The 27,998-nt window shown below is 50.6% G+C and overlaps 2 protein-coding genes across 4 annotated transcripts in view; one reads left to right on the top strand and one right to left on the bottom strand.

Moving 5' to 3' along the window:
• HDLBP (high density lipoprotein binding protein) overlaps positions 1-685 on the bottom strand; it is a 59,257-nt gene extending 58,572 nt beyond the window's left edge. The window contains exon 1 of the mRNA XM_086374530.1: positions 418-685. The gene's annotated coding sequence lies outside the window, so the exon portion shown is untranslated. The remainder of the gene's footprint in view (positions 1-417) is intronic.
• SEPTIN2 (septin 2) lies at positions 8-27,998 on the top strand. 3 transcript variants are annotated; one of them, XM_086374542.1, is made up of 13 exons: positions 8-88; positions 6,864-6,893; positions 8,173-8,293; positions 16,082-16,168; positions 17,329-17,452; positions 18,363-18,497; positions 18,632-18,749; positions 20,771-20,872; positions 21,428-21,573; positions 22,049-22,132; positions 22,955-23,012; positions 23,805-23,907; positions 26,206-27,998. In XM_086374542.1, exons 2-12 carry the CDS (start codon positions 6,885-6,887, stop codon positions 23,904-23,906), a joined length of 1,086 nt encoding a protein of 361 aa, XP_086230668.1. In that variant the 5' UTR covers positions 8-88; positions 6,864-6,884; the 3' UTR covers position 23,907; positions 26,206-27,998. The 3 variants fall into 3 exon arrangements, with proteins under 3 accessions (XP_086230668.1, XP_086230674.1, XP_086230679.1); XM_086374548.1 differs by having other exon boundaries at positions 28-1,166; XM_086374553.1 differs by lacking the exon at positions 8-88 and adding an exon at positions 564-697.

Below are 27,998 nucleotides of genomic sequence, written 5' to 3'. Positions count from 1 at the left end.
GCGGGGCGGGGCGGGCCGCGAGCGCGCGGCTGGCGCTGGGCGGGTCGGCAGGGCGGTCGGTTGGTCTCAGTTCTTCGGCAAGTCGGCGGTAAGTACGTCCCCGTTGGGCCCGGCTGCCTTGGAGGCGCGAGCTGGGGGCAGACGGCGCTGGGCCGGCGCCCGCTCCGGACCGTGGTCGCTCCGGGAGACACGCGGGCCGAGGAGGGGCGGCGGCCTGGGCTCCTGGGCCCTCTCGACCCCCCGGCCTCCACCCACCTCCCCGGGCCTTCCCGGATCTCCCCCCGCTTCCTGGATCCCCCTGGGCCTCCCGCCGCTCCCCGGATCTCCCTGCGCTCCCCGGATCTCCCCAGGCCTTCCCCACTCTTGGGTCTTCCCCCCTCCCCGGCCCTCTCCCGCTCCCCGGGCCTCCCCGCTCACCTCTCCCCTAGCCGGTGCGAGTCCCCGGCCCTTCCCGCCCCCGGGGCCCTGGCGCGGGTGGAGGCGGCGGGGTGTGTCCGCGGGCAAGCCGAGTGGCTCTGGCTAACCCCGGGGGAATTGTGCGGGGCGTGGTCAGCAGTGGGGCCGGGGCGCCGGGCGCTCGCAGGCGGACGTGGTCCGGAAGGGACGGTGCGGGTCGGGCCGACGTGGGCGCTTCCCCCTCCTACCCGCCCGGACCGAGAGGAAGCGCGCGGGGCCCCGGCCGCCCCTCCGCTCGGCGGTGGGCAGCACTCGGGGGTGGGGGGAGGAGGCCCGTGCAGCGCGGACTCCGGGGGCGGGTGGGAGCGCCGGCGGGGGAGGGGGGGTGCGGGTGTCCGTTCTCCTGCAGGCCCGAGGTGGGGCCGACCTGTGTCTCCGTAAGGCCCAAGGACCGCCGGTTGGCTTTCTGCCCAGTTTTCGCCTCCCCCACCTTGTCTGGGTCCCCCAGACGTGGACACGGGCCCCTCCACGCTGAGTTATTAGTTCCAGCTGCGGTGGTCCTTGTCTGCCCTGGTCCAGGGCTTGCCTCGAGTCTGGGGCCGCTTGTCTCCAGCGTTCGCTGCCTGGTACTGGCTTTGTTGCCCCGGACTCGGCCCGGATTAGACTTTCCCCGAAGGAGGTGTTGGCCCGATGTCAGCCTCTGCTGCTCCGTGTGTCGCCGTCCTGCGAGGGGCAGGGGCGCGGACCTGCCCAGCATTACTCGTTGCCTGGTATGGTGACCCACATGTAGCCGACTTTCGGAGCTCTTTCGAACTACTCAGATCCTCACGATACCTCCAGACCAAGTCAGGGCCCAAAGTAGCCCCCCGCCCCCCCCCCCCCCCCCCCCCCCCCCCCGTCCTCAGGAGAGATGATAGCGATGGTGTGGGGTCGTGCAGGCCCTCTCCTCCTGTTTGTAGTCTGAGGTTCTGTTCTTTCCGGGTTTGGTAGCTCCCACTCAGGCTTTCTTTGCATCATGCAGCCTCCTAACTGTCCATGAACCTTGGCAGTGATCTTCTCCACATTAACTTTATCCTAATTTTTATTATATTTTTTTCATTTTTCTGTCCAGTTTGCATTCTGACAGTTCTTAAACTAGCAGAGTGACCACGGAAATGGGATAGGACCCAGAAGCACGAACCTCTCTGTGTGGTCTTTAATAAATGTGATTCAGGCCCTTTTTGTACCCAACTCGAAAACCAAAAACTGCTGGAAAAGAAAAAGTTGGTTGTTTTTTTTTTCCCCAGAGAGAAAAGAATGTGAAAAGTCATTTGGAGGCAGAATCGGGATGAAGCCGTTTTTATAGTCTTAGTTGTCTGGTTTTGTGCTGATAGTCACTGTCACTAGAGAAAGGGCATTTGATGGTGGGGTGCTGCCGTTCTGCTGTGAGGAGCGTTTGTGGTGTCCTGTCAGACCCAAAGGCTGAATGCTAAGTGTTCCAGGGGCTCTGCGTGAGGGATCACAGACCCTGAGGTCCTACACTACAGGATTGTTTGTACGTTAGGATACTGTATGGAACTTCAAGGATGACATGTCAGTGAAGGGAGGTTTGCGGTGGTCCATGGACACACATAAATGCCACTAAGCAAAGCAAGTTTATGTTGCCAAGAATCGAGTTTTAGCCATCTGTTCTCTGTCTCCATTTGCTTTAGAAGAGTTGACTTCTTCTGTGTTTTGGCGTGCTATTGCTGTCTGGAAGAAGGAAGCCGTTGGTCCAGGAGAGAACTACTTTAAGAAATTTGTGTTATTTAGAATGAGTACAACCTGAGTGCATAAAGTTTTCCTTTAACTGAATTTCTGAGATTTGGGGATCTGATTGATCTTCTTCCAAGGTTTAAACTAATCACAGTGCTTGGCATTTTTTTGTGTTACTGGATTGAGACTTTCTGACTGATAAGCAGGTAGTTAAGTTCAACAGAAGAATGTTGAATTTCTTTCATCTTAGAGTAATCAGTTAATAACTTAAACTGTTGGAAAATCATAGTGCATCCAAATTATATTTCAGGGGAAAAAAATCCTTAGTATTGTATGAAAGAAATGCATTGTGATAAGATAAACTTGGTAGGATTAAAAATTAGACAAGTGTTTTTCAATAATTCACATCCTGTTCCAGATAGTGGTCGTCTCGTTTTCCCCATGTGTGTCCATCAAGATGGGTCTTAGTGGGAGGTAGCTGGTAGGGGTGATGGTCCCCTTCTTGCCTGTGGGCAGCCCCAGTCCTGGGCGCACGTGTGCTCCAGGTCCATTGTTATCAGGGTGCTCCCTTGAAGCTGGTCAGAGCACAGGCAGGGGCCCCGAATTCAGTGAGGGCGAGCATGCAGAAGCTCCAGAGAGACTGGGCACTGTCCTCGGCCACTCCAGGCTGGCTTGAAGCAGACGTCTGTGACAGCTGGCCTTCCTATCTGTCTTCGCGTTTATTCTTCAGGTGAACTTGAAAGTCATTTTATCCAGTCCTTAAAGGAAAAAAACATCATTAGGAAGTCCGTCTGGGGTTAGACCACGTTTACGTACTAATTTAGAAAAATAGAAATGAATTAATTTTGTGAGGCCTGTTTTCTCCCTAAAGTTGTCCCTACATTTCTTTTGATTGTACTCGATTATAAATGGCATTCCCCTCCCCCTGCCATTTCCATTTCCTGGTATTCCTCGCTAGTACAGAATAGAACTTTTTAGAACTATCTAGTATTCATAATCAAGGGTGGGAACAGTGGCTGAGGGGATATTTGAGGGTGTTATGTGGGGTTTTGTTCTATTTTTGTATATGTTTGGAATTTTTTTATAAGTGTTTTAAGATAACTATGGTGGTAACCGCCATCCCTTCCTAATTAGTGGTTGTAATTTAAATAATTTAGCATCTGTTGTTTAGAGAATAACATTTGCCATTGGTTTCTGAAAGGTGTTTAAGTAGCTTCCTCACTTAGTGTTTTTATTAGAGTTGGTTGCTGAGTCTTCAGCACGTATTCACACATGGTTTTCTCTAATTTGTTGTAACAGCTTGCACCGATAGCTGCTTTGGGTCCATTTCTGGGTTATAATTGCTAGCAAGTATTCCATGGAGGATTTGCATTCATATTCTTGAGTGAGATTGACCGGCAGCCAGCCCGCTTGCTCACCGTTTCTTCATCTGGGTCTGTTACTGGAGTTGTGCTGTCTTCATAAATAAGCTGGAACGCTTCCTCTTCTTCCATGGTGGCTTGGGTCTAGGTCACGCAGGCGCTTATCTGCTCGGGTGTGGATGACACTGAGCCAGTTCTGTCCAGGCGTGGCCCTCTTTCACTGGTAGTCTTTATTCTGCTGTTCAGTGATATTTGTCTCGTCAGGTTTTCAGTCCTTGGTTCAGTTTCGGTCATTCACAGTGTCTAAGAAATCATGCATTTCTTTGGATTTTCAAGTTTGTGGCCATCTTCATACCTGTGGTCCCTGTGACTGTGATTATACCTTCTTTGCAGTAATTTTTTTTCCTTAATGGAACTTGTGAGGAATTTGTTTCAGAGAACCAACTTTGGATTTGTTTACTGTTCTGTTGGGTTATTTTCCAGTTCTTTATTTTCATTGTTCTTCAATAATGAAAATACATAAAACCCGAATCTCATCTGAGCCTGTGAGAGCCTGTGCTGTGTCCCGTTCCTTTTGCATTTATCTTCTTTCCATGGCTTTCTAGATGACTTAGGGCTTTGCTTTTGTTACCCTCTTTGACCCAAGGGTTATCCAGGAATGTTCTGAATAACTAGGAGTCCCTTTTGTCCCTGTTTTAGCAGAGGGTGACCTGTGAACACTGACCAAAAGGAACAGTCCTTGCCTTGCTTGCACTGTGTTTCTAGAGTCTGTCCAAGTCTGAGGGAAGGTGCTAAAGCCTTCCACCTGAACTGTACTTCCATTCAGTTCGCATAGTATTTTTCCTAGCCTTTGTTCTGTGTATTTATCTGATGTAAGTGTTCATGGGTACAGGTTTATGAATGTTTTATTTTTATAAACTGTTCCTGTTATAAATGCCACACTTGCCTTTAAATCCCACCCTGGTTAATACTAACAGTATCTCTCCGTGTTCTTTGTGTTTGCACTAGCTTCGTATCTCTTTCTTTGTTTTCAACATTTTTTTTTTAAGCTACTTTTTTTGAAGCGTGTTTCTTCCATGTAATGTACCCTGGTTTTCTGGTGTCCCTCCCCGCCACCCCACCTCAACCTGTCCCCTCTTTTAAGGAGAGAATTCACATTTAAACTGATGACTGATACTCTTGAATTTTTCTGTTTCTTTTCCATATTTTTACTGGTTTGATCAAGTTGCTCTTTCATATTTTTCTCTTAATTTGGAAGTAAGTTTTTTTTAATGGCTGCCTTCCCTTTTCTTTCATTGTCAGATGCTTATCTCTTTATTATCTAAAGCAAGGTGTCCGCTGCTTCTTCTGCCAGGACCATCGGAATTCCATCTGACTGCTCCCTTCTCCCCCTTAAAGATTTCAGCTCTCTGGTCTTACTTCTGCCCCCAACTCTTAGGTTTTGCTGCAGAAGTTTCATATTTAAAATTCTGGACTATGAACAGTATTCCCCTAGGACGCCCCTTTTATTCAAGAGATCTTAATTCACTCCCGTGTTACACAACTCCAGGTAGACCCTGGGCTTGCTCTTCTTGGGAAGCTTTTCTTCTGTTCCTACTGTTTTCTTCTCCTCCATTGGTCCCTTTTAGTCACAGGAGGAAGTCTTGCTGCTAACAAGTACATTTCCTTGCTGTTTCCTCTGAGGCTGTCCTCTACCCACGATCTCTCTCTCTCTCTCTCTCTCTCTCTCTCTCTCTCATTTGCCTTGTGCACTAAGGTGTCTTATACCTGATCTTCCGTGTCACGTTTCAAGTCTCTACTGTGACCTTTCATCAGTTCAGCTACCACAGTTTGAGTTTGAAAATCATGGATTTTAGGTCCAGAAAGTGTTATTTGGAATACTGTAATTTGAAGCTCCAAAACTTTGGCCCGCAGATGAAGGAGCCGATTCAGTGGAAAAGACACTGATACTGGGGAAGACTGAAGAGACTGAGGGCGGGAGGAGAAATGGGCAACAGGATGAGGTGGTTGGATGGCATCCCCGACTCAATGGACAGGAGTTGGAGCAGGCTCCGGGAGACGGAGGAGCCTGGCGTGCTGCAGTCCACAGGGAGGCAGAGTCGGATATAACGCAGTGACTGAACAGCAACTTGCATCTTCATCACAGTGCTGTGGCTTTCTCGGTTCAGATCGTTCTCCTCCCTGTTAAGCTCATCCTGGAGGCCGGGAAAGGGGGCACACTTACGGGGGCCCCGTCTTCTTACCCTGGAGTCCTCACAGCCACGATCTGTTCCCAGGCTCTTCGACGATTCCTTTCTGGTTCTTGATTCCAAGGAGCCCTTCATCTCCTGCTTCTCTGGTTGCCCAGCATTCCTGCTGTCTTGTAGGTTCCGTTAGTTGTGCTGCCTTGGCTGACGCGTTTTGGGCAGCCTGGATGGAGCTTTACCTGTCTCCTTGGTCAGTAGTGGTCCTTCCTGTGCTCGGTTCACCCAGCACTCCCCCCACTCTCAGTGATGATCTGCCCCAGGAAGAAGCACCTTCCAGCCCCCTCCTCCCCTCTGGTTGACTTTTCAAGGCACCTGGAAGGGAGAAGCCAGGCTCTGCCCTTGTCTTCTATGACATCGTGCCAGGGAATTAGAGTTACAAATTCTAACGGCCTTAACCTCACTTAACCATTTTTTGGGGGCTGGTTAGGACTATTTCCATTCAAAAAGGAAACTTTGTGTGGTATTCAGGAATGAATGTATCCATCTGGGGGATATGGAGAGTCAGGAAAGTGAAAGGAGTTTTCTAAGTGCCGGAAAGAATCAGATGTGAAGGCATTCACATCTCTGACTTTTTACCAAGGCTGGCCAGCACACTCCATGTCTCCCAGGGTTCAAACCCTCAGGCACCTTCGGTCCTTTCTCCTTTTCTTATAAGCTTAGCTGCTGGCTCTGTGTGCCCCAGGGTCAGAGTCTAGTCTGCGGAGCTCAGGAACCCTCCCCAGCAGGCAGCAGACAGACAGGCTCTTACAGGAGTCTCTTCCGTGTGCAGAGTTTTCAGAGAGAGAAAGGAAATTACACAATTCCAGAGGTTGTGGGAATTTGTCTTTTTTTCCTACTGCATGTCTAGTGCCTGATGTATAAGCAGTACTAAAAAAGGTATTGTTGGGAATGTGGGATATATACGTATTTATGTATACGTGCGTGTGAGTGGTCACTTTCGTTAGCTTAGTTTTTATACCTAATTTATAGTGAGAGGTGAAAATCTCATCATTTCTGGGGAAGTATTTGATGTTATAAGAAGCTGAGTGAAACAAGCTGTTGGCGCCTCACGTGTAATTGCATATCAGTTCATACTGTATTAAATATGTGTGTGTATGTATGAATGTACTTTTTTTTTTTTTAACAGATTGGCGAAACTTCACTAAAGATGTCTAAGGTAAGAGATCATACTTCATTACGTATCCACAGCATAAGGAGAAACTGCTTTGTTTTCAAACCTTTTATAGTCATTGTATAACTAATATTTGATTCATAGTTTAACTGTCATCCTAAAAAGCTTGAGGTTTCTTTCTTCAGATTTTCAATTTGTTTCTAACAGCATTAATGATGATCTGTTTAGCCTCCTTAGATTATCCCTAGCAGACCATTAAAATAATCATTTTAAAATTGCAATAATTTATCATGATGGAATTGATTGGGTTCTCAAACTTGATAAATTGGCTTATTCAGCTCTTACAAATTAGCCCAGAGCCCTGAAAGAAGTGGATTCTAAAAGACACGCTGAGAAAAGCAGAGTTTGTGGTTAAAGTTGCGAGATTATTGTTTCTCTTTGCCTTTTATTTTTAAGTCTTCGGGTGTTTGTTACTGCGATACAGGAACATCATAGTAATTTTAATTTTTTATATAGGCATCAGTGTGGGTCTTTGATAAGCGAAAAAGAAAATAAAAATTAGCCATAATTCCTTTATTCAGAATAACCACTTGTAACATTTGTGAATATTGTTTTTATATCTGTGTGCATGCACATGTGAATATGTTAATATATCTCAAAGGAAATACCATTCTAAATCTTGCCTTCTACGTTTAATAAGTCTCTATTGCTGTGTCTTGATTTCGTGTCACGTTCGGTAAGCCAGAGCCTAGACTCCTCAGCGTTAGCGCCCTCGCGGTGTGGCATCCCCTCGAGTCAGGCTGTCGAGGGGCTCTCGGTCTTCTTTCTCTCCATCTGGGAGGTGGGATTCCCAGCATGGCGCCCCTTGGCGGCCTGCCTCACCCAGGGCTCCGCTCTGGGGAGCTGGGCCACCGCAGGAGGCAGGGCTGTTTGCTGCTTCTCCTGAAGCTGCTCTTTAGCTGAGTTTGATGGATTAAACCACTTTCAGTTGGGCCTTACTTTGTAAGTTTGACTGACTTTGCTTTCACTCTATAGACAGTTTCTCACATCAAGATTGAAATTGTACTGAGATGAGTTAATGTATCTTCGGTGTGTTGCTTAATTGCTTAACAGAAATGTTATTTTAGGTCGGCGTGTAGGCATGGAATGACATTGGATTGGTTTTTTAAATGGTTTTAAGCTTTCTGACAGCAGTGACTGTTTGGAAGTATTGATTTATGTGTATACTTTTTTGATTTGTGAAAACTAATGATATCTATGTTTGTCACAGGTTTAATAATATGTTAAAAGCAACTAATAAGGTGTTTAATTGTTCTTTTTTTAGCAACAACAAACTCAGTTTATAAATCCAGAAACTCCTGGATATGTTGGATTTGCAAATCTTCCCAATCAAGTTCACCGAAAATCAGTGAAAAAAGGTTTTGAATTCACACTGATGGTGGTTGGTAAGAGACTCACTTGTGCCCTCGGGTTGTTGAATCTGTGGGTGCCTCCCTTTGCCACCCTTGGATGTGACCGTGTGGGCTCCGGAGCCACGGGATTCCTCCGTGGACAGAGTCAAACACCTCGCGAATTTGGGGAAATTCTCTAGAGGATTCTCCTGGAGTACAACAGGAAAGCTGACCTGTCATTTCCTTGTTTGTGCAATGAGAGGGTGAGCTCACTGTGACAGCCTCTGAGGTGCCCCCACCCCATCCTTGCTGCCTGGTGCCCAAGGCGTTTCTGGTCCCTCCCCCACGGGGCAGGGCTTCCCCGGGCAGCCAATGGGTCGTTGCCAGATGAAGACACGTGACCTAGAGAGACTGTGGCCTGTGCCTCGCTTTCTCTGAAGCAGTCCTTGGGGGGACAGTCAGTACCTTATGGAGAAGTCCACAGGCAAGGCACTGAGGCCCCCATCTCAGAAACGTCCTCGCCACAGTTAGGCCTGCTGGTGACCGCCATTCCTGGCTGACATCACTGTGACCACAGAGAGACCCTCAAGCCATAAGGGCCCACCTTAGGTACACCCGAACCTCCAACCCAGAGAGTCCGTGAGACGATGAGTGTCTGTGGTTGGTGTAGGCTTCTGAATTTTACAGTAATTTGTTGTACGTTAAGGGTAACATGTATTTAACTAGAAGTGTGTTTATTTAATACTCATAAAAATAACTCTTCAGTTTTTTGTAGATATATTTTGAACAAGGGACAATCCTTACTGCACACGTATTTTTAAATGAGTGCTTATAGTCCTTTGAAATCGAGCGCTTCCCTGAAATGTCTTCCTGTTATGTCAGACGCATTTTATCATGGTTATGGCATGTGTATCGGGTTAGTGTGTCCATAACAAAGTTAAGTTGATGAAGTTAATTCTCCTTACTGTATCACATTTTATTACAATCTCGATAGCTGCAGAATTCTCCCCAAATGCTAAGATGCCACTGGAAGAGCTTGATGGGGTGGTCACGCGTGAATGGGGCCAGCAGTTGTTTCCTGGGTTAAATAGTTCACAAATCTGAGATGGAAAAAGAAGTGTGGGACCCTGGGCCAGAGCAGTGGCTAGTGCCACGTTTGAGGAGCGTAATTGCCTGATGATGACGATTGTGCAGACTCGGGTCTCTAGCAGGAAGAGAGATGCAGTGCGGCCTGCGACACGGTTCCTTTGCTTCAAGTCAGACCGTTACTTGTATTTCCGGCCCTGATGGAATAACTCAGGGGTTGACAGACTTTCTGCAAAGGGTCAGATAGTGAGTATTTAAGGCACTGTGAGCCTTACAGCTTTTGGTGAAGCTGTTTTGTTTTTGAGCTAGTGGGCTGGATTTGTTGGAGCACTGTAGTTTGCTGAACCCTGAAATGACTATACCAGACCAGTCCTCCTGGTGTGAATAACCAGATGGCTGGGCAAGATGTATCAAACAGCCCTTGTAAGACTTTGAACAGAAATGCAGGACTTGGATCTTTGAGAGAAGGAAAGAATTATATGAAGTGTAAAGTTACCCCAACTTGCTGCCAGCCACCTGCCCTTCCCAGGGGAGTGAACCTAGCAGAGCAAGTGGTCTCAGTGGAGGAAGAGCACCGTTCAGGGGCTGAGGCCCCGGCAGAGTTCCGAGGCAAGACCGCCTCCCTCCGCATGTCTGCGCGGGGCTCCCTCTTGCCTGGGGCTGCACGGTGGTCCGCGTGCGGGTAGAGGGTGGGGAGCTTCCAGGAAGTCCAGCAGAACAGAGCCGCCAGGAGGGAGCAGAGCAGAGCTGGAGGCTGCCTGGAGGGGCATTTGGAGGCAGTGGAATTCAGCCAGCTGGGGCGAGAGCGCCTGCGACGCTGAGGAGAGTCCTGGCAGGGGCGAGGGTGCCCGTGACAGTGAGGAGAGCCCTGGCAGGGGCGAGGGCGCCCGCGACAGTGAGGAGAGTCCTTGCGTGGGAGCAGGGGTAAACTCATGTAAAGGCTGGTCTACACCCTCCCTATCAAAACTTCTAAATGAACCTTAAAAGGATAAAGTTTATTTACAAATGATTTAACTACTTGTTAGGACAAAGCCTATGACTTATTAAAGAAGGACGTCGATGTCTAGACATCTGCAGTATAACTCACAGTGCTGAGCATCCTGCAAAAAGTTGTTGGATCTGCAGAGAAGGGAGAAGAAAGTAGCCCGTAACCAGGAGAGAGATCAAGCAGTGGAAATAGATCCAGAAAAGAAGAAAATGGAACTTGTAAAGATTAAAATATATACAGCACCTGAGATGAAAAATTTTTTGATGGGCTTAACCGATGGGCAGAAGAAAGGGGGTAATGGAAAGCATCCAAAGAACCCAGCAGAATAAATACAAAAGTGCACCAGGACCCAGGATCAGAAGGTGAGAACCACTGATAGATGGGACAGTCTCACAGTTAGCCAGAAAAAAGAAAACCAGCACACACAGAGGACCAGAGGTAAGGGAGGCCACTGACGGCTCGTCGGGAGTGATGTAAGCCCTGCAGGAGGGCGGCTTAAAGTTCCTAAAACAGCCGAGAGTTCTGTGTTCATCAAAAATCACCCTTAAAAGTGGAAGCTGGAAAGAGAAGATAAAGACGTTTTCTTGTAAACTAGTGGAAGGAGTTGATGAGTGTCAGACCACATCATAAGAAAGATGATGTAGTTTCCGGTTGGTGGAGGAAGGGGAGCGCTGGGAATGACAGCTGGGGTTGGTAAGTAGAGGACTATGTGCTTTTTGTTTCTTTCAGAGATAATCGATAGTGTGAAACGTGCACGGGTCAGATGAGCAGGATCACACAGCGGGCAGGGAGTGGATAAAAGCATGCGCCTGTGAGCTTCCACGATGGGTGAGGTGACAGAAAGTGCTCAAAAGGGAGACTCTGAGTTAACCGTGCATGCTGTGAACGTCAGAGCAGCCACTGGAAAAATGAAGATCTGGCTGGCAGCCAGTAGGTTTGTTAAAACAGAATGTAAACAAGTATTTAGTCCAAAAGAGAGTGGAGAAGGATGAACGCTAGATGAGACGAAGCAGGGCGGCATGTGCACGTGGACGGCGAGTGAGAGGCAGGGCCGCAGGCGGAGTCCCGCGGCCCGGGAAGGCCCTTGTGTGCAGAAACGAGCAAGACATAAAGGAACGGGGCCTTACCACTCACGCCCCAATCGCAAGAAAGCTGAGGTGCCTGCGTTCCTGTCGGACAAAGCAGACTCTAAGTCTGCCCCCGAGTAATCCCAGACGTGAGGAACGTCATATCCTAATGAGAAAGGGGTCTGTTCAGAACGGCACCATCTTAAATAAGCCTGATGCAGGATCTGATGAGAGAGATACCAACAAGAGTTTCCAACACTCCTCACAGTAACTGAGGAAGCAAATAGAAAGTCTATCATGTAGAATGTTTAAATTGTACATCAAACTGTGGCGCAGCTGCCAGGAGTGCTGAACAGCTGCAGGGCAGACATTCTTTGAATGCACATGGAACGTTCCGCAGAGACGCTCTCGTGGTGAGAGCGTCAGGCCAAGCGCTGCCCCATTACAGATAACTAGAGAAGTAGACTGACTCCCTCAGGAGTGTGGACTTGACACCTTACTGAGGTGGTCGCAGGTCCTGCGGTATGGAATGGCTTATTGCAGTCAGTTCAGTGTGATGTGGCATATGCGTCTTCTTCAGCGGTCACGCTGTGCAGCCACGCAGCTTGTGGGGAAGCGGGCCCACCCAGAGCCTTCCTCTACTGCGCAGTAGAACAATAGCGAGAACCACCTGCGTTTACGCGTGAAGTGGCTAAGACGGCAAAAGCACCACACCAGACAGCGCCTGAGCCCGAGGTGGGAAGTTGGCCTCGGCCGGGTACAGCTCGCGTGTTGCTGTGAGGAGGGGTGCTGCCTGTGGCCCCGGGAAGCGGCTGGGCTGGGGCCGTGGGAGCGCTCCTCAGGCTGGTTCTGCTGGCTGGACTTGGTTTCTCATCACCCGTAAGAAATTGTAAGGTTTGTATTGTGTCGAAATTGTTCCCTAATATATCTGTTGTGTTGGAACAGATTGTCAGTTTCAAAGCAAATGTCATATAGCAAGACTGACTGTACTTCCTAAACAAAGGGGCTTTATCGCGGGAATGCGTGGTTTAACATGGGAAGGTAGGTGCTGGTTCTGAAGGGGAAATACCTGTAGTTAGCAGCACTCTTACTGATAAAAAACTGAGAGAAGGAAGTAAACTCTCCTCAATTACAAATGACGTATTTGTGTATATTAAAATCATAAGAAAACTACATAGTTACTAGATCAAAATAGTTTAGCAAGGTTGCAGGTTCCCAGTGAGTATACAAAAATCAGCTTTATTTCTGTATGTTACCAACAAGTAGTTTAACAACAAACTTAAAAACATAATATCAAAGATAATTACATTAAAAAATATTTTTAAAAGACAGTACCATTTACAGTAACAAAAGAGGTACATGCTGCTGCTGCTAAGTCGCTTCAGTTGTGTCCAACCTGTGCGACCCCATAGACGGTAGCCCACCAGGCTCCCCCGTCCCTGGGATTCTCCAGGCAAGAACACTGGAGTGGGCTGCCACTTCCTTCTCCAACACGCTGCTTAGGGATGATTTAACAGAGCGTGTGAAGAGCTACACTGACAGTGTGAAAGCGCTGCTGGGAGGAACTGGGGAGGCTGAGGAGGTGTGGACCCTCAGCCCTGCCCTGCTGTGCTGGGCTCTGCGGGTGTCCACCCTCCCCAGATGCATCCGTAGTCAGTACAGTCCCAGCCAAATTTGCAGCAACTTTTGACAACAGGAATGAGCCATTTGACTCTGAAATGCAATTGTAAATGAAAGGGCCCAGAGCATGACAGAGACCATCTGGCTTCCAGCAGCATCCGCACAGCGTGCAGGGCAGGCTCAGGTGCTCAGCTCCCAGTGGACACAGCGCCAGGGTCATTTGGCGTGGGGACAGGTTAATCTTTTTCACAAATAGTGCTGTAACAACTGCATGATTGGGAGAAAATGAACTCCAACCTCTCCTTCATACTGAACATCACCTATTCAGTCAAAACGAGTTGTTGACCTAGTTGGAAAGGTATAAAAAGTCTAGACGAAAACAAGTCTAAAAACAAAGTCTAAAGAAAACAGCTTTAAAAAGGTTTATGACTTTGGAGTAGCAGATTGCTGAGGACATGAGGAACACTATCACAAAAGGAGCTGATACATTGTGCTTCATTCAAGATTTGCTTTCCTCAAAGGGCACGGATAAGAAAGTGGGTCATAGACCGAGAAAGCGCTGGTAGCATACGTGACACAGGACTCGTATCTGGAATATAAAAGACTCCCGCAGGCTCAGCAAGAAGGAAGACAAGTGGCCCCGTTGCAGAGTCAAACGTGTGAACAGACGCTTCACGGGGAATAAGCCAGCGAACGCACGAGGGTGTTGTCTTCTTGGGTCTTTAGGGAAGCGCCCCTAAAACCACAATTGGCTGGTCCCGCGCGCCCATCAGACAGCCCGGCTGCTGCGCTGGGCGGGTGGTGGAGCAGCTGGAGCTGCCTCACTGCGGGCGCCGTGCTCAAGCGTGGGCTTTGTTCACAGCCGCGCACTCACAGGTGTGTGCCCGAGAGGACTGATGGCACATTGCAGACTGGGTGAATGCTTGTGTCCGCTTCTCTGGACACACGCAGGCGTCTCTCCACACCACGCGGGTTGTATCCACTCGTGGAACATTGCTTGACAGTGCAGAGAAATGGGCTGCTAGTAGAGGTGGCGGCAACAAGCAGCCTCCAGAGCCAAGCGTGTGCTGTGCGCAAGCCGGACAGCGCAGTGCGTCCTGTGCTTTGCGTTCAGGTGTGTGGGTGGCAATGGATTCATGCTGGCCCACACCTCGTGTGTGTGTCTGGTCTGCCCATCACCAGGTACCTATTACAGAAGCTTCCAGCAGAGGTGGAGATGCTAGTGAGCGCAGAGCAGAGCAGGGCTGGGTGTGCTCAGAAATCAGCCCTGGGCGGCCTCGTCTGCTGAGCTAATGAGCAGGTTGTGGATGTCACCCAAAAACGATTCCAAGTGAAACAGTCACTTACACCCTAAAAGCTGAGACTCATGATTTAGAATCGGCCGTCTCCGCTCAGACGCCTTTGCTGAGTTGTCTTCTGGCCTGGGTCCCCTTTCAGCTGGATTACTCAGAGCCGTCGCCACTCACGTGGTAACAGGGTGGCTTTGTTTGTCCGTCACCTCCCCCGCTGGACTGCAGAGCCACATGGGGCCAGGGACTCGCCGTTGTTTCCCCACATGCACCTGTGCAGGCGCTTGGAGAGGGCTTGGTGCATACTGGTCAAGGCCTTTGCACCTGTAGTGAATGGGCGTCGCTGGACACTTTATTAAAAGGGTAACTTACCACGAGAGCATGTATTTAGTCATATTCTTACTCTCTCATATTGGGAAAGGTTCAATATGTGATTCTGGTTTTGCCCCTTTAATGTTACTTCGCATCTATGAAAACTGCAGTCTAGTTAAAGTACAGTCCGAATTACATGTCTGCCAATTTCAGATTCAATTTTTTGTTCTTGATATTCCCAGAGGTAATTTTCAAATCAGATGTGTGCTCCTTCCTTGACTGTGCAGGACATAAGAGAGAGGTGGTGGAGCTGAGGTGCCCAGGGGCAGTCAGACCAGCACATGCCCAAGCAGGCCTTAGGTGACGACCTCCAGCAAGGCGATGGCGTCTGTCTGTTCTTCTTTGGAACATACATTTCAGTTTTTTGGTATCCTACATCTTCTTTGAAGTTTCATATATTCAGAATACGTAGTTAGTGGTTGAAGAGGAATTTTTTTAATGTTTTTTTATTAAATTTATTTATTTTAATTGGAGGCTACTTTACAGTATTGAAGAGCAGTTTCTAACTCGCTAACTGCTTGAGGGAACATGTGCTACCTGCTGTGGGGTGTGACACTGCAGAGGAGCGGGAGGCTGCCTGCCCTGCCTGTGGAGGCCGCCAGCGTGGGGTCGGGGCGGGAGGGCGGGGTGTGGGGCTGTGAGGGAAACAGGAAGGGGGAGGGGGCCTGCTCCCGCCTTGCTGGCCGGCCGGTCACGTGACTCGTCACGTGACGGGAGTCTTGGGTGTCCCTGCATCCCCGCCCCACCCCCACAGCTCGGGAAGCTGGGTGCCTTTGACACTGTTGTGTCTGTTCAGCTTTCTGAAATGTGGTAAGTCTAAAAGTTAGCAGAGCCCATACCTAAAAATCTACAGTGCATTCTGTTTATCAAAAAATAAGGAGCCACCTCAAGTCCATTCCACACATTTGGCAAAAGGTCAGATGGAGTTGGGTTTCCCTTGTAGGTCAGTCAGTAAAGAATCTGCCTGCAATGCAGGAGACTCTGGTTTGATTCCTGCATCGGGAAGATCCCCTAGAGAAGGAAATGGCAACCCACCCCAGTATTCTTCTTGTCTGGAAAATCTCACGGACAGAGGAGCCTGGAAGACTACAGTCCGTGGGGGTCACAGGGGTCGGACACGACTTAGCGAGTAAACCACCACATATGGAATTATGGTCTTATGATTTCTCCAGATTTCTCTGGATTCCAACTGAGGCCTTGTTCTGGACAGCAGCCCGAGCATGCAGGCTAGTGACCTCAGAGCCCCTGTTCCCATCAGTGGGACCAGGGGGCTTGTGCCAAATCCATTGTGGTCACACGGGATGCAGAGAAGGATGCTTGTGAGGTGCTTAGTCCAGGGCCAGGCCTCACGTCAGCACTCAGCAGACTTGACTGTGCTGCGCAGGTAACGCTGTGACATCACATTCCTTTTCATTTCAAGGTGAATCGGGGCTCGGAAAATCGACGCTCATCAACAGCCTCTTCTTGACCGACCTCTACCCAGAAAGAGTCATCCCTGGAGCTGCAGGTACGAAGTTCCCACACTGCAGTGACAGCTCAGTGTGGCCGGCACTGCAGCGCGCAGTCAGGATCTTGTGCCTCAGCCAAGCTGTTTGTTTCGTGTGACTCTGGACACAGGACACAGCTGTCGAGTAGGGAGAGGGGTGCTGTACCTGGTGCTTGGACGGCCCGTGGCCCGTCTCCCCCAGCTTGATTGCTTGATTATCTACAGGGTGTAATAGTTCCTGCCTGTGTTATATGTTTGATGAGGATCAGTGAAAATGTTTGCTCATGAAAAAACCTGCATACGGAGAAAGTTACTGTGGGCATAGGTATCATCTGACCCCTTTCCCTGGGGTGTGTGTCCAGCACTGACACTGGGCTTCATGAGGCCGCTGAGTGGGCTGTGAATCCATCAGCGTGGGCCCTCAGTCAATCAGTTCAGTCGCTCAGTCGTGTCCAACTCTTTGCGACCCCATGAATTGCAGCATGCCAGGCCTCCCTGTCCATCACCAACTCCCAACGGAGTTCACTCAGTCTCACATCCATTGAGTCGGTGATGCCATCCAGCCATCTCATCTCTGTCGTCCTCTTCTCCTCCTGCCCCCAATCCGTCCCAGCATCAGAGTCTTTTCCAATGAGTCAACTCTTCGCATGAGGTGGCCAAAGTATTGGAGTTTCAGCTTTAGCATCATTCCTTCCAAAGAATACCCAGGGCTAATGTCCTTCAGAATGGACTGGTTGGATCTCCTTGCAGTCCAAGGGACTCTCAAGAGTCTTCTCCAACACCACAGTTCAAAAGCATCAATTCTGTGCTCAGCCTCCTTCACAGTCCAACTCTCACATCCATACATGACCACAGGAAAAACCATAGCCTTGACTAGATGGACCTTTGTTGGCAAAGTGAAGTCTAGGCCCGCACAATAGGGCTGCAGTCCCTGGATAGTCTTTAAATGATTCATTCAGTGTTCTTCCTGTCCCAGGAAGAGAAGTTGCAATTTTCAATATTGACATTTTTTTACCTGGAAACAGCCCTTTAATCTCAGCTACAGTGTTTCTTTTACTGACCCTGGGATCGTTTTTACACAATCTTCATGTTACCTTCTGAGAACTGTCCTTAAAGAGAAATAGCTACTTCTGAGTCACTTATTTAATAAGAAGAAAGTAACAAGGTTGCTTCTGTTTCAGAGAAAATTGAAAGAACCGTCCAGATTGAGGCTTCCACTGTTGAGATTGAAGAGCGCGGCGTGAAGCTGCGTCTGACGGTGGTGGACACCCCGGGCTATGGGGACGCCATCAACTGCAGGGACTGGTACGTCCCCAGGGCCCTCGGTGGTGAGGCTGTGCCCCTGCCAAGCGTGTCTCTGTGTGTTTCAGTCCGTCATGGTCACTCACGATTGCTGGGTTTGGGGTAGCTGTGTGTGACAGAATGATAAGACAATTTAAATCATTCTCACTATAGCATTTTTAATGAGGAATTTCACAAGGAATGAGTATTTTAAGAGCACTCTAGTGAGATCTAATATCACAAAGCCAACGAAACAGCAAATGCTAACATAAATAAAGCACCTTGATTTGAACCGTGGCTAGTGAACAAGATACCACGGTAGTCTTCCTCCTTTGCATATTCAAGAAGATGAGGTCTCTGAAGAGACTTGCTCCAGACCGAGTGTCTGTCGTTGGCTGCTTATTGGTGACTCTGCACAGTGAGGAAGCGAGGAGGTGGACTGTGAGTGCAGTCTGGCCCGTGCCACCTGGAGAGAGCACCACGTCACCGTACAGCCTTTCTGGGTTCTAATCCCACAAACCCAAGGCAGCAGCTTTCCAGCACTCACGGGGAGAGGGCGGAGGGGCAGAGGGCTTCCCTTGTCTTTCTCCTTCTCCTGGGCTCCCTCCCTCCTGCAGCCACCGCTGCAGCTCACTTGTGGGAGTCCTGCTCCACTCCCCGCCCCCGCTCCTGTCTGTCTCCTGGCAGTCCGCTCAGGCTCTTTGTAACCTATTGCATCCGGGCTTTCGACCTTCAATACTTAGAGGAAATGATTCTCAGCAGTTTCCAAAAGCCACCATGTTGCCAAACCTAGGAGTCGGTTTTCCGTTTCCATCCTGCAGTTGGGTTGTTAAATCACATCTGCTAGAGGGGCAGGGGCTAGAGAAACCCGTTTGTCTTTGTAGTCAGGGGTGCTGCCTCTTGTATCCCGTGATGATTGGTATTTGTCTCTCAGCTTTAAAACCATCATCTGCTACATCGACGAGCAGTTCGAGCGGTACCTGCACGACGAGAGCGGCCTGAACAGGCGGCACATCATCGACAACAGGGTGCACTGCTGCTTCTACTTCATCTCCCCCTTCGGGCACGGGTGAGCGCCTGCGCCCCGGGCACGCGCGCGAGGGCGGCCGCTGCGCCTGCGCCTTACAGTCCCCCACGTGCATGATTCGCTGTGAGAGCTGAAGTGATTGAGAGAAAAATTTTTCCCTTAAACACAACTTTTAGACTGAAGCCACTGGATGTTGCGTTCATGAAGGCGATCCACAACAAGGTGAATATCGTGCCTGTCATCGCGAAAGCCGACACGCTCACCCTGAAGGAGCGGGAGCGCCTGAAGAAAAGGGTGCGTGCTGGGCTCCTGGGGGGCGGGCATGGGAGGGGAGGGGAGGGGCCTCCCAGCAGGCCTCCCTGGTGCTGGTGCTGCCAGCATCAGCGCATATCTGTGTCTCACCGTCGTGTAAGCTTAGGAGGAAATCGATGTGCACTGTACTTTGAAAGAGCCTGTGTTCTCCTCAAACACAGTTGGTAACTGTCTGACTCTCTGGAGCCTGGGTGTGGGCCTCCCCCCGCCTGGGCCGGCTCTGGACCCTTGCCGTGTTTAGGGTAGCTGTCTTCTGAGGCGTGGGGCACGGCGTCCCGTCTCAGGCTGTCTTCGCCCAGTCGCTGGTCCGATTCTCTTCCAGGCACTTGAACCCCGTTGCTGTATTTTTCCGGGTTTTAGAGCCTTGCTGCTCGACTGCGTTTTTACCTACTCGTAGATACTGCTGTATTTTTAGACGCTGATTACCGTGTTGTAAAAGATTTCACCTGCTGTGACCTTTGTGGTTTTGTGTTTCTCCTGATGTCTTCTGTCAGCCTTCTCCTTTATTGTCATAAATGCTGCCAGTTTTTTAAAAAACATGCAGGCCCTTGGAAGAGCACCTGAGAACTCGGGCACTTTTGTCCCTGACAGGAAACAGTTGAGCAGCTCATACTTACGGGGACTTCACCTTAATAGGGGTACATTTCAGACATGCAGTGGAGAGAGCTGTCAGGGTTAGAATGCTCTGTATCCATCTCTGATTACGTATACAGAGCTCATAGGTCTTGATCTCAGAGTCTGAAATGAAATGAAATCTTGGGCCTTTCCTCTTATCTGGCTTCTCTCCTGTGCCTGTCCACATGCTCCTTTCCTCATCTAAGAACGTCTGTCCCCAGACCTCTGTCCGCCCCTCCCTCCCTCTCAGAACGATCCCGTGGTTCTTGTCGTACCCAGACTGAGCACGCGCGGTTAGTGTTGATCTGTCGCTTTCTTACTCCTCTCTTCCAGTTCTGGGTGGCCTAGTTACTAGCTTTGCTCTGTCCTCGTCCCCAGCGTAAGCCTTGTCTTGCGGGGCAGGGGACAGAGCAGCTTCCTGCTCCCTGCTCAGCTTCTCCATCTCAGCAGGGAGGGAGTGAGCAGTCCTGAGCAGACCAAGGTCAGCTTGCCAGGGCCAGGATGCAGGGAGGGCTTTTTCTTAGATCGTGACATAGTGTGGACAGTGAATTCATCCGAGATCTTTGACCACGCGAGACCCTAGTCACATTAAGGAGGAGCAAGTTTGGGAGCAGGTTTGAAGCAGAGCTGCTTCCTGCTGCCTTGGCCTGTCTTTTCTCTTCCGTTGAGGGCCCAGATTCTAGCGTGCGGGTAAGCAGAGGGCCAGCCTGCCCCAGACCTGGTGGAGTGCCCAGCACGTGTAGGGGCTTGGGGGCTGGGTTTCTGGTAGACTGACGGGTGAATGCATGCTAGCTTCCACTCCAGCCCAGTTTTTTCCCGTCTAGGCAACTCTGCCACTTGGTTCAGCACTCTTGGCCTATTAGATGAAATCGAGACCCTCGATCCCTTCCTGACATTGGGGAGCTGTCCACTTGTCAGCCCCAGTCACGCTCGGCCCTGCCTCCCAGCCCTCCTGGATTCCTTGTTGCCCTCCGGCCACTGGCAGGTGTCCCCCTGGCCCCTCCTGGCCCTGCCGAGCGGCCCCTTGCTGGCCTGCTTGTGTGCAGTGCCCTCTGCGGCTGCTCGGGGACAGCCGTTGGTCCGTGGCCTCGGCAGGGCCGGGGGGGTGCATTCCTGTTGTTATTCTGGCTGGAGGACCCCTTGGAGTGCACGCCAGCCTTTTGAGTGGTTTGTAAGATCATTTGAAAATGGTTTTAATTTGGGAGAATGGCATTGAAACACGTAAAATATCATGTATGAAACGAAAGAAAAAAAATGGTTTTAATCAGTAGGATTCCTTATTGAGACTTGGATAGTTCTGGTGTGTTTCTAATATGACGGGTCACACTTGACTGAAACAGTCAGCACACAGTTTGCTACAGTTGCTCCTGGCGTGGTCATTCTTTCAGATTCTGGATGAAATTGAGGAACATAACATCAAAATCTATCACTTACCTGACGCAGAGTCCGATGAAGATGAAGATTTTAAAGAGCAGACTCGACTTCTCAAGGTGGGTGCCGTGCCCGCGGACGCACAGGGTTGGTCACTCCGCCTTCCTGTGGCTGTTGCTATTTAGTCACTAAGTTGGGTCCAGCTCTTTGTGACCCCTTGGACTGTAGCCCACCAGACTCCTCTGTCCTTGGGATTTCCCAGACAAGATACTGGAGTGGGTGGCCGCTTCCTCCTCCAGGGGATCTTCCCGACCCCGGGGTTGAACCCGGGTCTGCTGCATTGACGGGCAGATTCTTTACTGCTGGTGCCACCCGGGAAGCCCCGCTTCTTGCAGTCAGTGTATTTAACTTGGAAAGAGCTGGTGAGGGCCAGGTGTCTAGAGGCTTGGCCTCTGGGGTTGCCCGGGCAGGTGCAGTTACGCTGGTGCTGTTGCTTCCGGCACGTTTTGGCGCAGCTGTCTCCTGCCGCCACCTGCGAGTGGGATGTGCGCCTACGCTTTTGCAGTGAGCCCTGCGGTCGGCGGCAGTGTGCACATTCTCTGCTCATGCCCTGTTTGCAGTGAAAGTTGGGGTTCCCCATGTAGAGCCAGTCTACCCCGTGTGTCTCCTTCTAGGCCAGCATCCCTTTCTCTGTGGTTGGATCCAATCAGCTGATTGAAGCCAAAGGCAAGAAGGTCAGAGGCCGCCTCTACCCTTGGGGCGTCGTGGAGGTGGAGAACCCGGAGCACAACGACTTCCTGAAGCTGAGGACGATGCTCATGTGAGTCCCGTCTCCCTGCGGTGGCGCCCGGCCGGGAAAGCGGGGCTTCCCAGCGGGGCTTCCTGCACCCCTGCAGCGGGCGGTCCAGCTCCGTGCAGAGGCCCGCCCGCTTCTGACTGCCGCAGACTGGTCTCTCCCGCTGGGGCCTGTGCTCCTCCTCAGGCTCGGACACCCTGATGGTTTTCTCTGCAGGTGACAGTGACAGGCTCCCTCTGGTATAAAGGTTAAGCTTGCAGAGTCACGAACGTCTGAACTGCGTGTTCTCATAAGTCCCTTCAGAGGAGCGTGTTCTGGTTTAGGTGGCGCTCACCTTGGTGGCTCTCCTAGTGGCTCTTCCTCTGACCATGGGCGGTGGTCTCCTGTGGGAGGTGCCCCGGGTCTCGTTCCTGGCGTGTGCTGCGTGTGCATGACCAGGTGCCCCCCCACGAGTGGCAGGTGCATGTCGCCCAACCCCGGTGCGTCTCTTGTCTTGCAGCACTCACATGCAGGATCTCCAGGAGGTGACCCAGGACCTGCACTATGAGAACTTCCGGTCCGAGAGGCTCAAGAGAGGCGGCAGGTCATTGCCCAAGCCGTGCCATCCCCTCTGCTCCTGTGCCCAGCTCAGCTGGCCGCCAGCATCAGCGTTCGGTGTCCTGCCTAGAGCTATCTCCACACACTTGTTGCTAGTTTAATCGCTCGTGGGGCCGGGTGTGTTTTTGATCCGTTTTGCCTGTTGAAAGGCGTCTCTAATCGTTTATATCAAGAACAGTTGTAGTAGAAAGGCCGCAGACTTGTGTTGGGTCCTTTTTCGATACAAGGTCCTTTGTACCCACGTATGAGGTGCACTTTGGAGATCACTTTAGGTGTTGTTAATTTGGGGACCAGAGGTTAAGAAGGGATTTAGAGGCAGCAAGACCATGCTGTCTGAGGACCGTCAGGCTGTGGTGCCATGCAGCAGCCATGTCAAGCTGCGTCTGTGGGCTCAGAGGCCTCCACGCCCGCTTCTCTGCCTGGACATTTACAACGTGTTCCTTTTACAATATGATGGCTATAGTCTTTGTTCAGAACTTATCTTAGAAACCTACTCTTCAGATAAAATCTGCCATTTTTTGAGTAAAGTTGGAAGTGTTACACCCACCCACACCCCCAGCTTAGAGTAAGAAAAATATCTCGAATTTTCCATTTTGTGTTTTCTTTTTGATCGTTTTTTCTTTTCTTATTCATTCATGTTGTTAGTCCGAAAAATAGTAAGTTTATGTGATTTCCAATAGATTTTTCTCAGAAATTGTATTTCTGAGAAGTTGTAAAGTGAAATTTTACTACTTTGGGTATCTCTCATCAGAAATGACCAGCCGTAATTTGTCGTAATGTTATACTTGTAATTTCTTTCAACTCTTAGGAAAGTAGAAAATGAGGACATGAATAAAGACCAGATACTGCTGGAGAAGGAAGCTGAGGTAAGTAGAAAAGTATTGTAGTTTTTAATCTTCAATAGCAAGTTAATGGGAAAAGTTGGAAATAGAGTTTAGTGACATGGCTGATTTGTATAAGGTTTAAAAATCAGTAGTTTTCATATACACAGACAATGAAAATATAACGACAGAAATTGTCAATCACTGTCATTAAGAGAAATTTAAGGAATACGTATGACTTACACAGGGGATGAAACTAGAGAAAGCTGCCCTGAGAAGTGCGTTCAGAGTTTGAACCGACAGGAAGCTCTAGGAGGCAGGGTGCAGGCGAGGACCTCGGTCTCTAGCGCAGCGCACTCCCTGCAGAGCCTGTCTGCCGAGTCCCCTGAGAGCCCGTGACGGGGCGACTGCCGTCCTGGAGACCGGCCGGGTGTGGAGGCGCAGGGCGCTTGTGAGGGGACGGGGACGGTCACTGCGGGAGCAGCTGGGCCTCGAGCCCCTCGGGGACGGTCACCTCGGGATTCAGGCCCCTCAGGGACAGTCACCGCTCGAGCGCCCAGGCCTCGGGCCCCTCGAGGGCAGCCCCCACGGCAGGGCAGCAGCTGTTTCCCGCCTCTCTAGGTCAGACTCTCTCATGCTGTCTTTCCTTTCTTATTTCTTCTGTTTCTTGGTCATTTTATTTTTCATTTGAATGGCCTTTTCTTATTGTGTGCTCGGTGTTCTGTTGAGACCTTGGTCCTTTCACTGGCTGGTCAGAGTCGGCGAGAGTCAGCTCGTGGGGCCGCAGTCACGGCCCCGTGAGGGCCCCGGGCTCATATGCCCCTCTCGTGTCCGCAGCTCCGCCGCATGCAGGAGATGATTGCGCGGATGCAGGCACAGATGCAGCTGCAGCTGCAGGGCGGCGACGGCGACAGCGGAGTCCATGGGCAGCACGTGTGAGGTGAGACCCGGCCTGGGGAGCGTCCACGGGCCCCGAGGGGAGGGCGGCTCCCGGGAGACCGCGGCTTCCCACCCCCGTCCAGCGAAGGGCGGCCGTGTTCTCGCAGCTTCCCAGCCTGGAAGCTGGTCCGCAGCTGGAGTGGGAAGCTGAGCTGGTCCTTCCTGTGTAGGGAAGAAGGCCGCTCTTCCCTCCTGTGTCTCCTCCCACCTGGGACACCTCACTCCTGCTCCCAGATGCATGCAGGTCCCCACGCCTGCCACCTGGAGCTCACGTCCGACCCTGCAGGATGGGGCTCAGTCCCAGACTGGGCACCAGTCTGCCCCCACTTCAGATGCCAGTCACAAGTTGAGGTTGTCAACTGCACTCTGACGGACTGGCAGAGGTTAGAGGTTCCCATGCCACCCACACCCCTACAGGAAAACGTCCGACTTCCTAGATCACATTTATTGAGGGTAAAATACAGTACACAGACGACGAGCCCTACAGGGTGAGGCCCGAAACGAGTGCAGAACTTCTGTCCCCGAGGAGCTGGGTCTGTCACCTTCCTGGTGGGGTGGATTCACCCCCGAAAACTCTCTAGACTCCTACTTTAGAGATTTAATATCTCGACAATGGAAGAAAAATTGTATATTAAAGTAGCTTTTGTTGGTTATACAATTTGAAATTTATTAAGGCTCAAAGTATCTTTACAGAGAGAATTTTTTCCAATAAAAGCTTTCCTGTGTTTCTCGCTGAGCCGCGTGGACCGCTAATGAGAAAACAGGAAGCTCCAGGAGCCAAGCACCCGCCTCCCATGAGCTGCTGAGCGGCAGTGACACTCTCACTGCCGGGTTGGGTGGCATGACCGCGTGCAGCGTGCAGCTCCCGTGTGAGGCCCTAACGGACCCAGCTTGGCTCTCCTCCAGGGTCTGTTCTCAGAGGTGCACCCGAGTTTATTAGCAGTTTTCACTCGAATCCGTTGAGGAATGGGACAACTCTGCTCTTGTTTCTTGGCCAGGAATCTCTTGATCCGAAAAGTTTTAGGAGAAGACATGGTGAGGAGCAAATTCAATCACACGTAGGATGGTGGAGGAAAGAGCCAAAGGGAGCTTAATGTAATTGGAACGGCTCAGGCAGAGCAGAAGTAGAGGTGGGCTGAGGGGTCCCCTAGAGGGAGACTGCTGGTCTGGCCCCTCGGCGCAGCTCCGCCCTGACTGCTCGTCCTTGGTGGGTCCGGGGGTCGGGCCAGGCTGTGCTGCCTCCCCGAAGTGCCCTCTCCCTGCCCCTTGGACAGGGGACGCTCAGAGCTGTCCAGGCAGTGGCTAACTAGCTCCAAGCAGAGGGAGCGGAAGGTAAAGTCAGAGCCCAGAGGAGGAGGAGAACGTGGGGTCAGGGTGGAGGCTGGCCTGCTCCCCGGAGGAGCTGCCCGGGGCCAGGCAGTGCCCGCCCGCCCAGCTCTAGGGAGAAGCCGGGATCTGGGCACGGGGTCTCCAGTGTGGTTAGGGGCCTGGGACTGTAGAGGCGTCACTCACATGCTGTGACGACGTGAGCAGCTGCGGGCTGAGCTGCCACATTGCTGGAGCAGTGAGACAGAAGGCGAGGGGCCCTGAGGCTGGGCACCTGTCAGAGGTCTCCACGACACACAGCTGACGAAGGACCTGGGCGGGGCCAGGCTGGGGGCGCTGGTCACCGAATAAAGCCCTTGCCCTTGGTGGCTGATTGGGAGAGGTTTTAGTTGTGAAATCGCTGGAGAGAAAGACACAAGTAGGTAGGAAGGTACGAGCACTCACTTTTAGAGGGAGCGTCCAGGGAGCCTACCTGGGCCAGGTGTGACTGCTTCTCCTTGGTCGTCGTGTCACAAGGTCCCGGGGGCCTTTCTGAGTGAGTGTGGAGGTCCCACTTCAGCAGTGAGGACGCTGGCCCTTGTCAGCTGGTGGGCCTTCTGACGCCAGGGCAGCACTGCCCAGGCAGGTTTGCGCCTGCTGGGAAGCGGTGGGAGGGAGAGGGGCCGCGGAGCGCCAGGGCTCCCCTGGGGCGGGAGGGAGCCATGGGTGTTGGCTCACTTCTCTGTTCTGCTGCTCAGAATTATGAAAATTCCACTTTGGGTATAAAACCAGTACACTTCTGCGTACTTTTCATCCCGGTTTCCAAGAACTTTGTAAGTGAGGTTTTGCCTTTAGTAGACACTGTGGTCCTCGGGGCCCACCGTCTGCTCAACCTTTGCCCTTTGTTATTACACAGAAAAATCCTGCTGGTAGTGGTCTGAGCGGTGGGCAGGGCAGGACTCCCACATAAACGTCTTGTGTTTTGTTTTTCCAGGAAACACTTTGCAAGATGAATATTCCTATGAGTAACACAGCTGCGTGTTTTCAAGACTGTTGGAGGGGTGCTTGTCCACATTTCACAGTACCTGTGCCTAAGAATTTAATTTTTTAAAAACTTTCAATGTGCTATTTTGTATGAAGTACCTTAACCTTTGCATTTCATTGTTATGTTATACTTATATTCTGTGAGGTGAACGGTCCATTTTCCTTCTTCTTCCACTTCAAGTAACCACTAAGGCTAGAGCTGATTCCCAGGGACCAGTCAGCACGTATAGTTAATAGTGGAATTCCATTTGACTGGCCTAACCGACTAATCGTGATTTACTTCTAGAACGTTCGGATTTCCGAGAACGTTCCTGAGCAGTAGAGACCTGAGCGCAGAAGGACGAGCTGCCCGGGTACCAGGCCGTTCTCACCAAGCCATGGCACCTGCTTCCCTGCCTTGCTTTTGTTTGACCATAGCATCCAAAACCAGTTTTGCTGCTATAACTCCATACTGTTAATTCATCTGCACATTATCTGTTTACCAAATGAAAAGATATCTAATTAGATACATGTTTATACTTAAACAGCTTTTTTACAAACAGGCTGTTAGGGGTGAGTTTTTAAACAAGTCTTTGAATTGTGAGGTCATTTTTTTAGCCACTATGCAGAGAACTCAGCACAAACCACGTTCTATAGAGTTTGCCACGAAAACCCATGAGCTGCAATTTCCATGTCACAGCTAAGATTCTTACCTATGTGGCGAGAGTCAGTAAACTGTTTGTACTCAACTAGATTTATAGCATAACTTTTTAAGGGAAATTAACAGTTGATCTGTGCAGAAGTCTGCCTTTTTATACTGCACTTGGCGTGTTTTCTGTGACTGCAGTGCGGAAATGTATCTGGGCAGTGCCATCACGGTTCCCAGCGCAGTTCTGGTTTGGCTTCACTTGGACTGATCCCGTTCTCAATGGTTTTCAGGCAGATAGCAGTGTGTGGCCTGTCCCGTCCATTTTTAGCCGCCATGGTTTCCTTCCTTACATGTTACACAGACTTGTCCACAGGTGGCTTGAAAGTGGAGGCTCTTTCAGACTTGCTCTGTGGGCTGGCTGACGGTGCCAGCGTGGGTGCCACACTGGCTGGTTTCCTTGCCCTGCGGTTGATGGGTCCCCAGAACTGACACGTGGAAGGAGACTGGAGGGAGTGGGTGCTGGCTCAGCGTTCGCATCCCACTGGAGCACCGGGGGGGCGGACGTGGAGAAGCGCTGAGCTCCAGGGCTGAGGCCACCCCAGAAGGAAGGGAGATGACAGCGTCAGCCGGGTGCGCGGCAGAAGGCCGCCCGGTGTTCTCCTGACTGCCCTTCACTGCTGCCTGATGGCAAGCAGTCAAGAGCTGTAGGTTTAGGTGCCTTGTACAGTTTTTACCAAGAAGTGTTCCATTTTGGCATTTATCAACTATGCTAGTAAAAGCTGTTTTTTAAAAGGGGGTGGGGTGGCAGTACTTGAAAGCGTACTAAGCTTTCTAGTAATTCGTCTAGTATTCTAGACGTAATAAGCCCAGTATGGTCTACTTAGTGCCAGCTGCCACCTAAAGGCTGCATGGGTGTGGCTGGGCCTACACTTCCAGATCCCCTTTTGTTTTGCTGCCCCAATCTAAATACTTCTGCTAATAGATAATTGCTCTTTAGTTACTAAGAGATAAAACTTTACCTATAAAAATGTATTTTGAAAACTTACTTTACACAGCAATTTTGTATCCACTGAAACTAACCTTTTACCAATAAAGCACTATTGTTTAGATATTAA

Source organism: Bos grunniens, chromosome 3 (assembly GCF_055505025.1).
Source record: "Bos grunniens cultivar Pamir isolate PY7600 chromosome 3, Bosgru_T2T1.0, whole genome shotgun sequence".
NCBI classification, from domain to species: domain Eukaryota; kingdom Metazoa; phylum Chordata; class Mammalia; order Artiodactyla; family Bovidae; genus Bos; species Bos grunniens.
Note: the sequence above shows the minus strand (reverse complement) of the source record. Positions and strands in the feature narration are given on the sequence as shown.

What these genes read in the sequence shown, in the direction of transcription:
- SEPTIN2 (XM_086374542.1), top strand. An exon ending in ATTCACACTGATGGTGGTTG is followed by an intron (nt 8,294 to 16,081) that starts GTAAGAGACTCA and finishes TTTCATTTCAAG; the next exon opens with GTGAATCGGGGCTCGGAAAA. An exon ending in AGGCTCAAGAGAGGCGGCAG is followed by an intron (nt 22,133 to 22,954) that starts GTCATTGCCCAA and finishes TTCAACTCTTAG; the next exon opens with GAAAGTAGAAAATGAGGACA.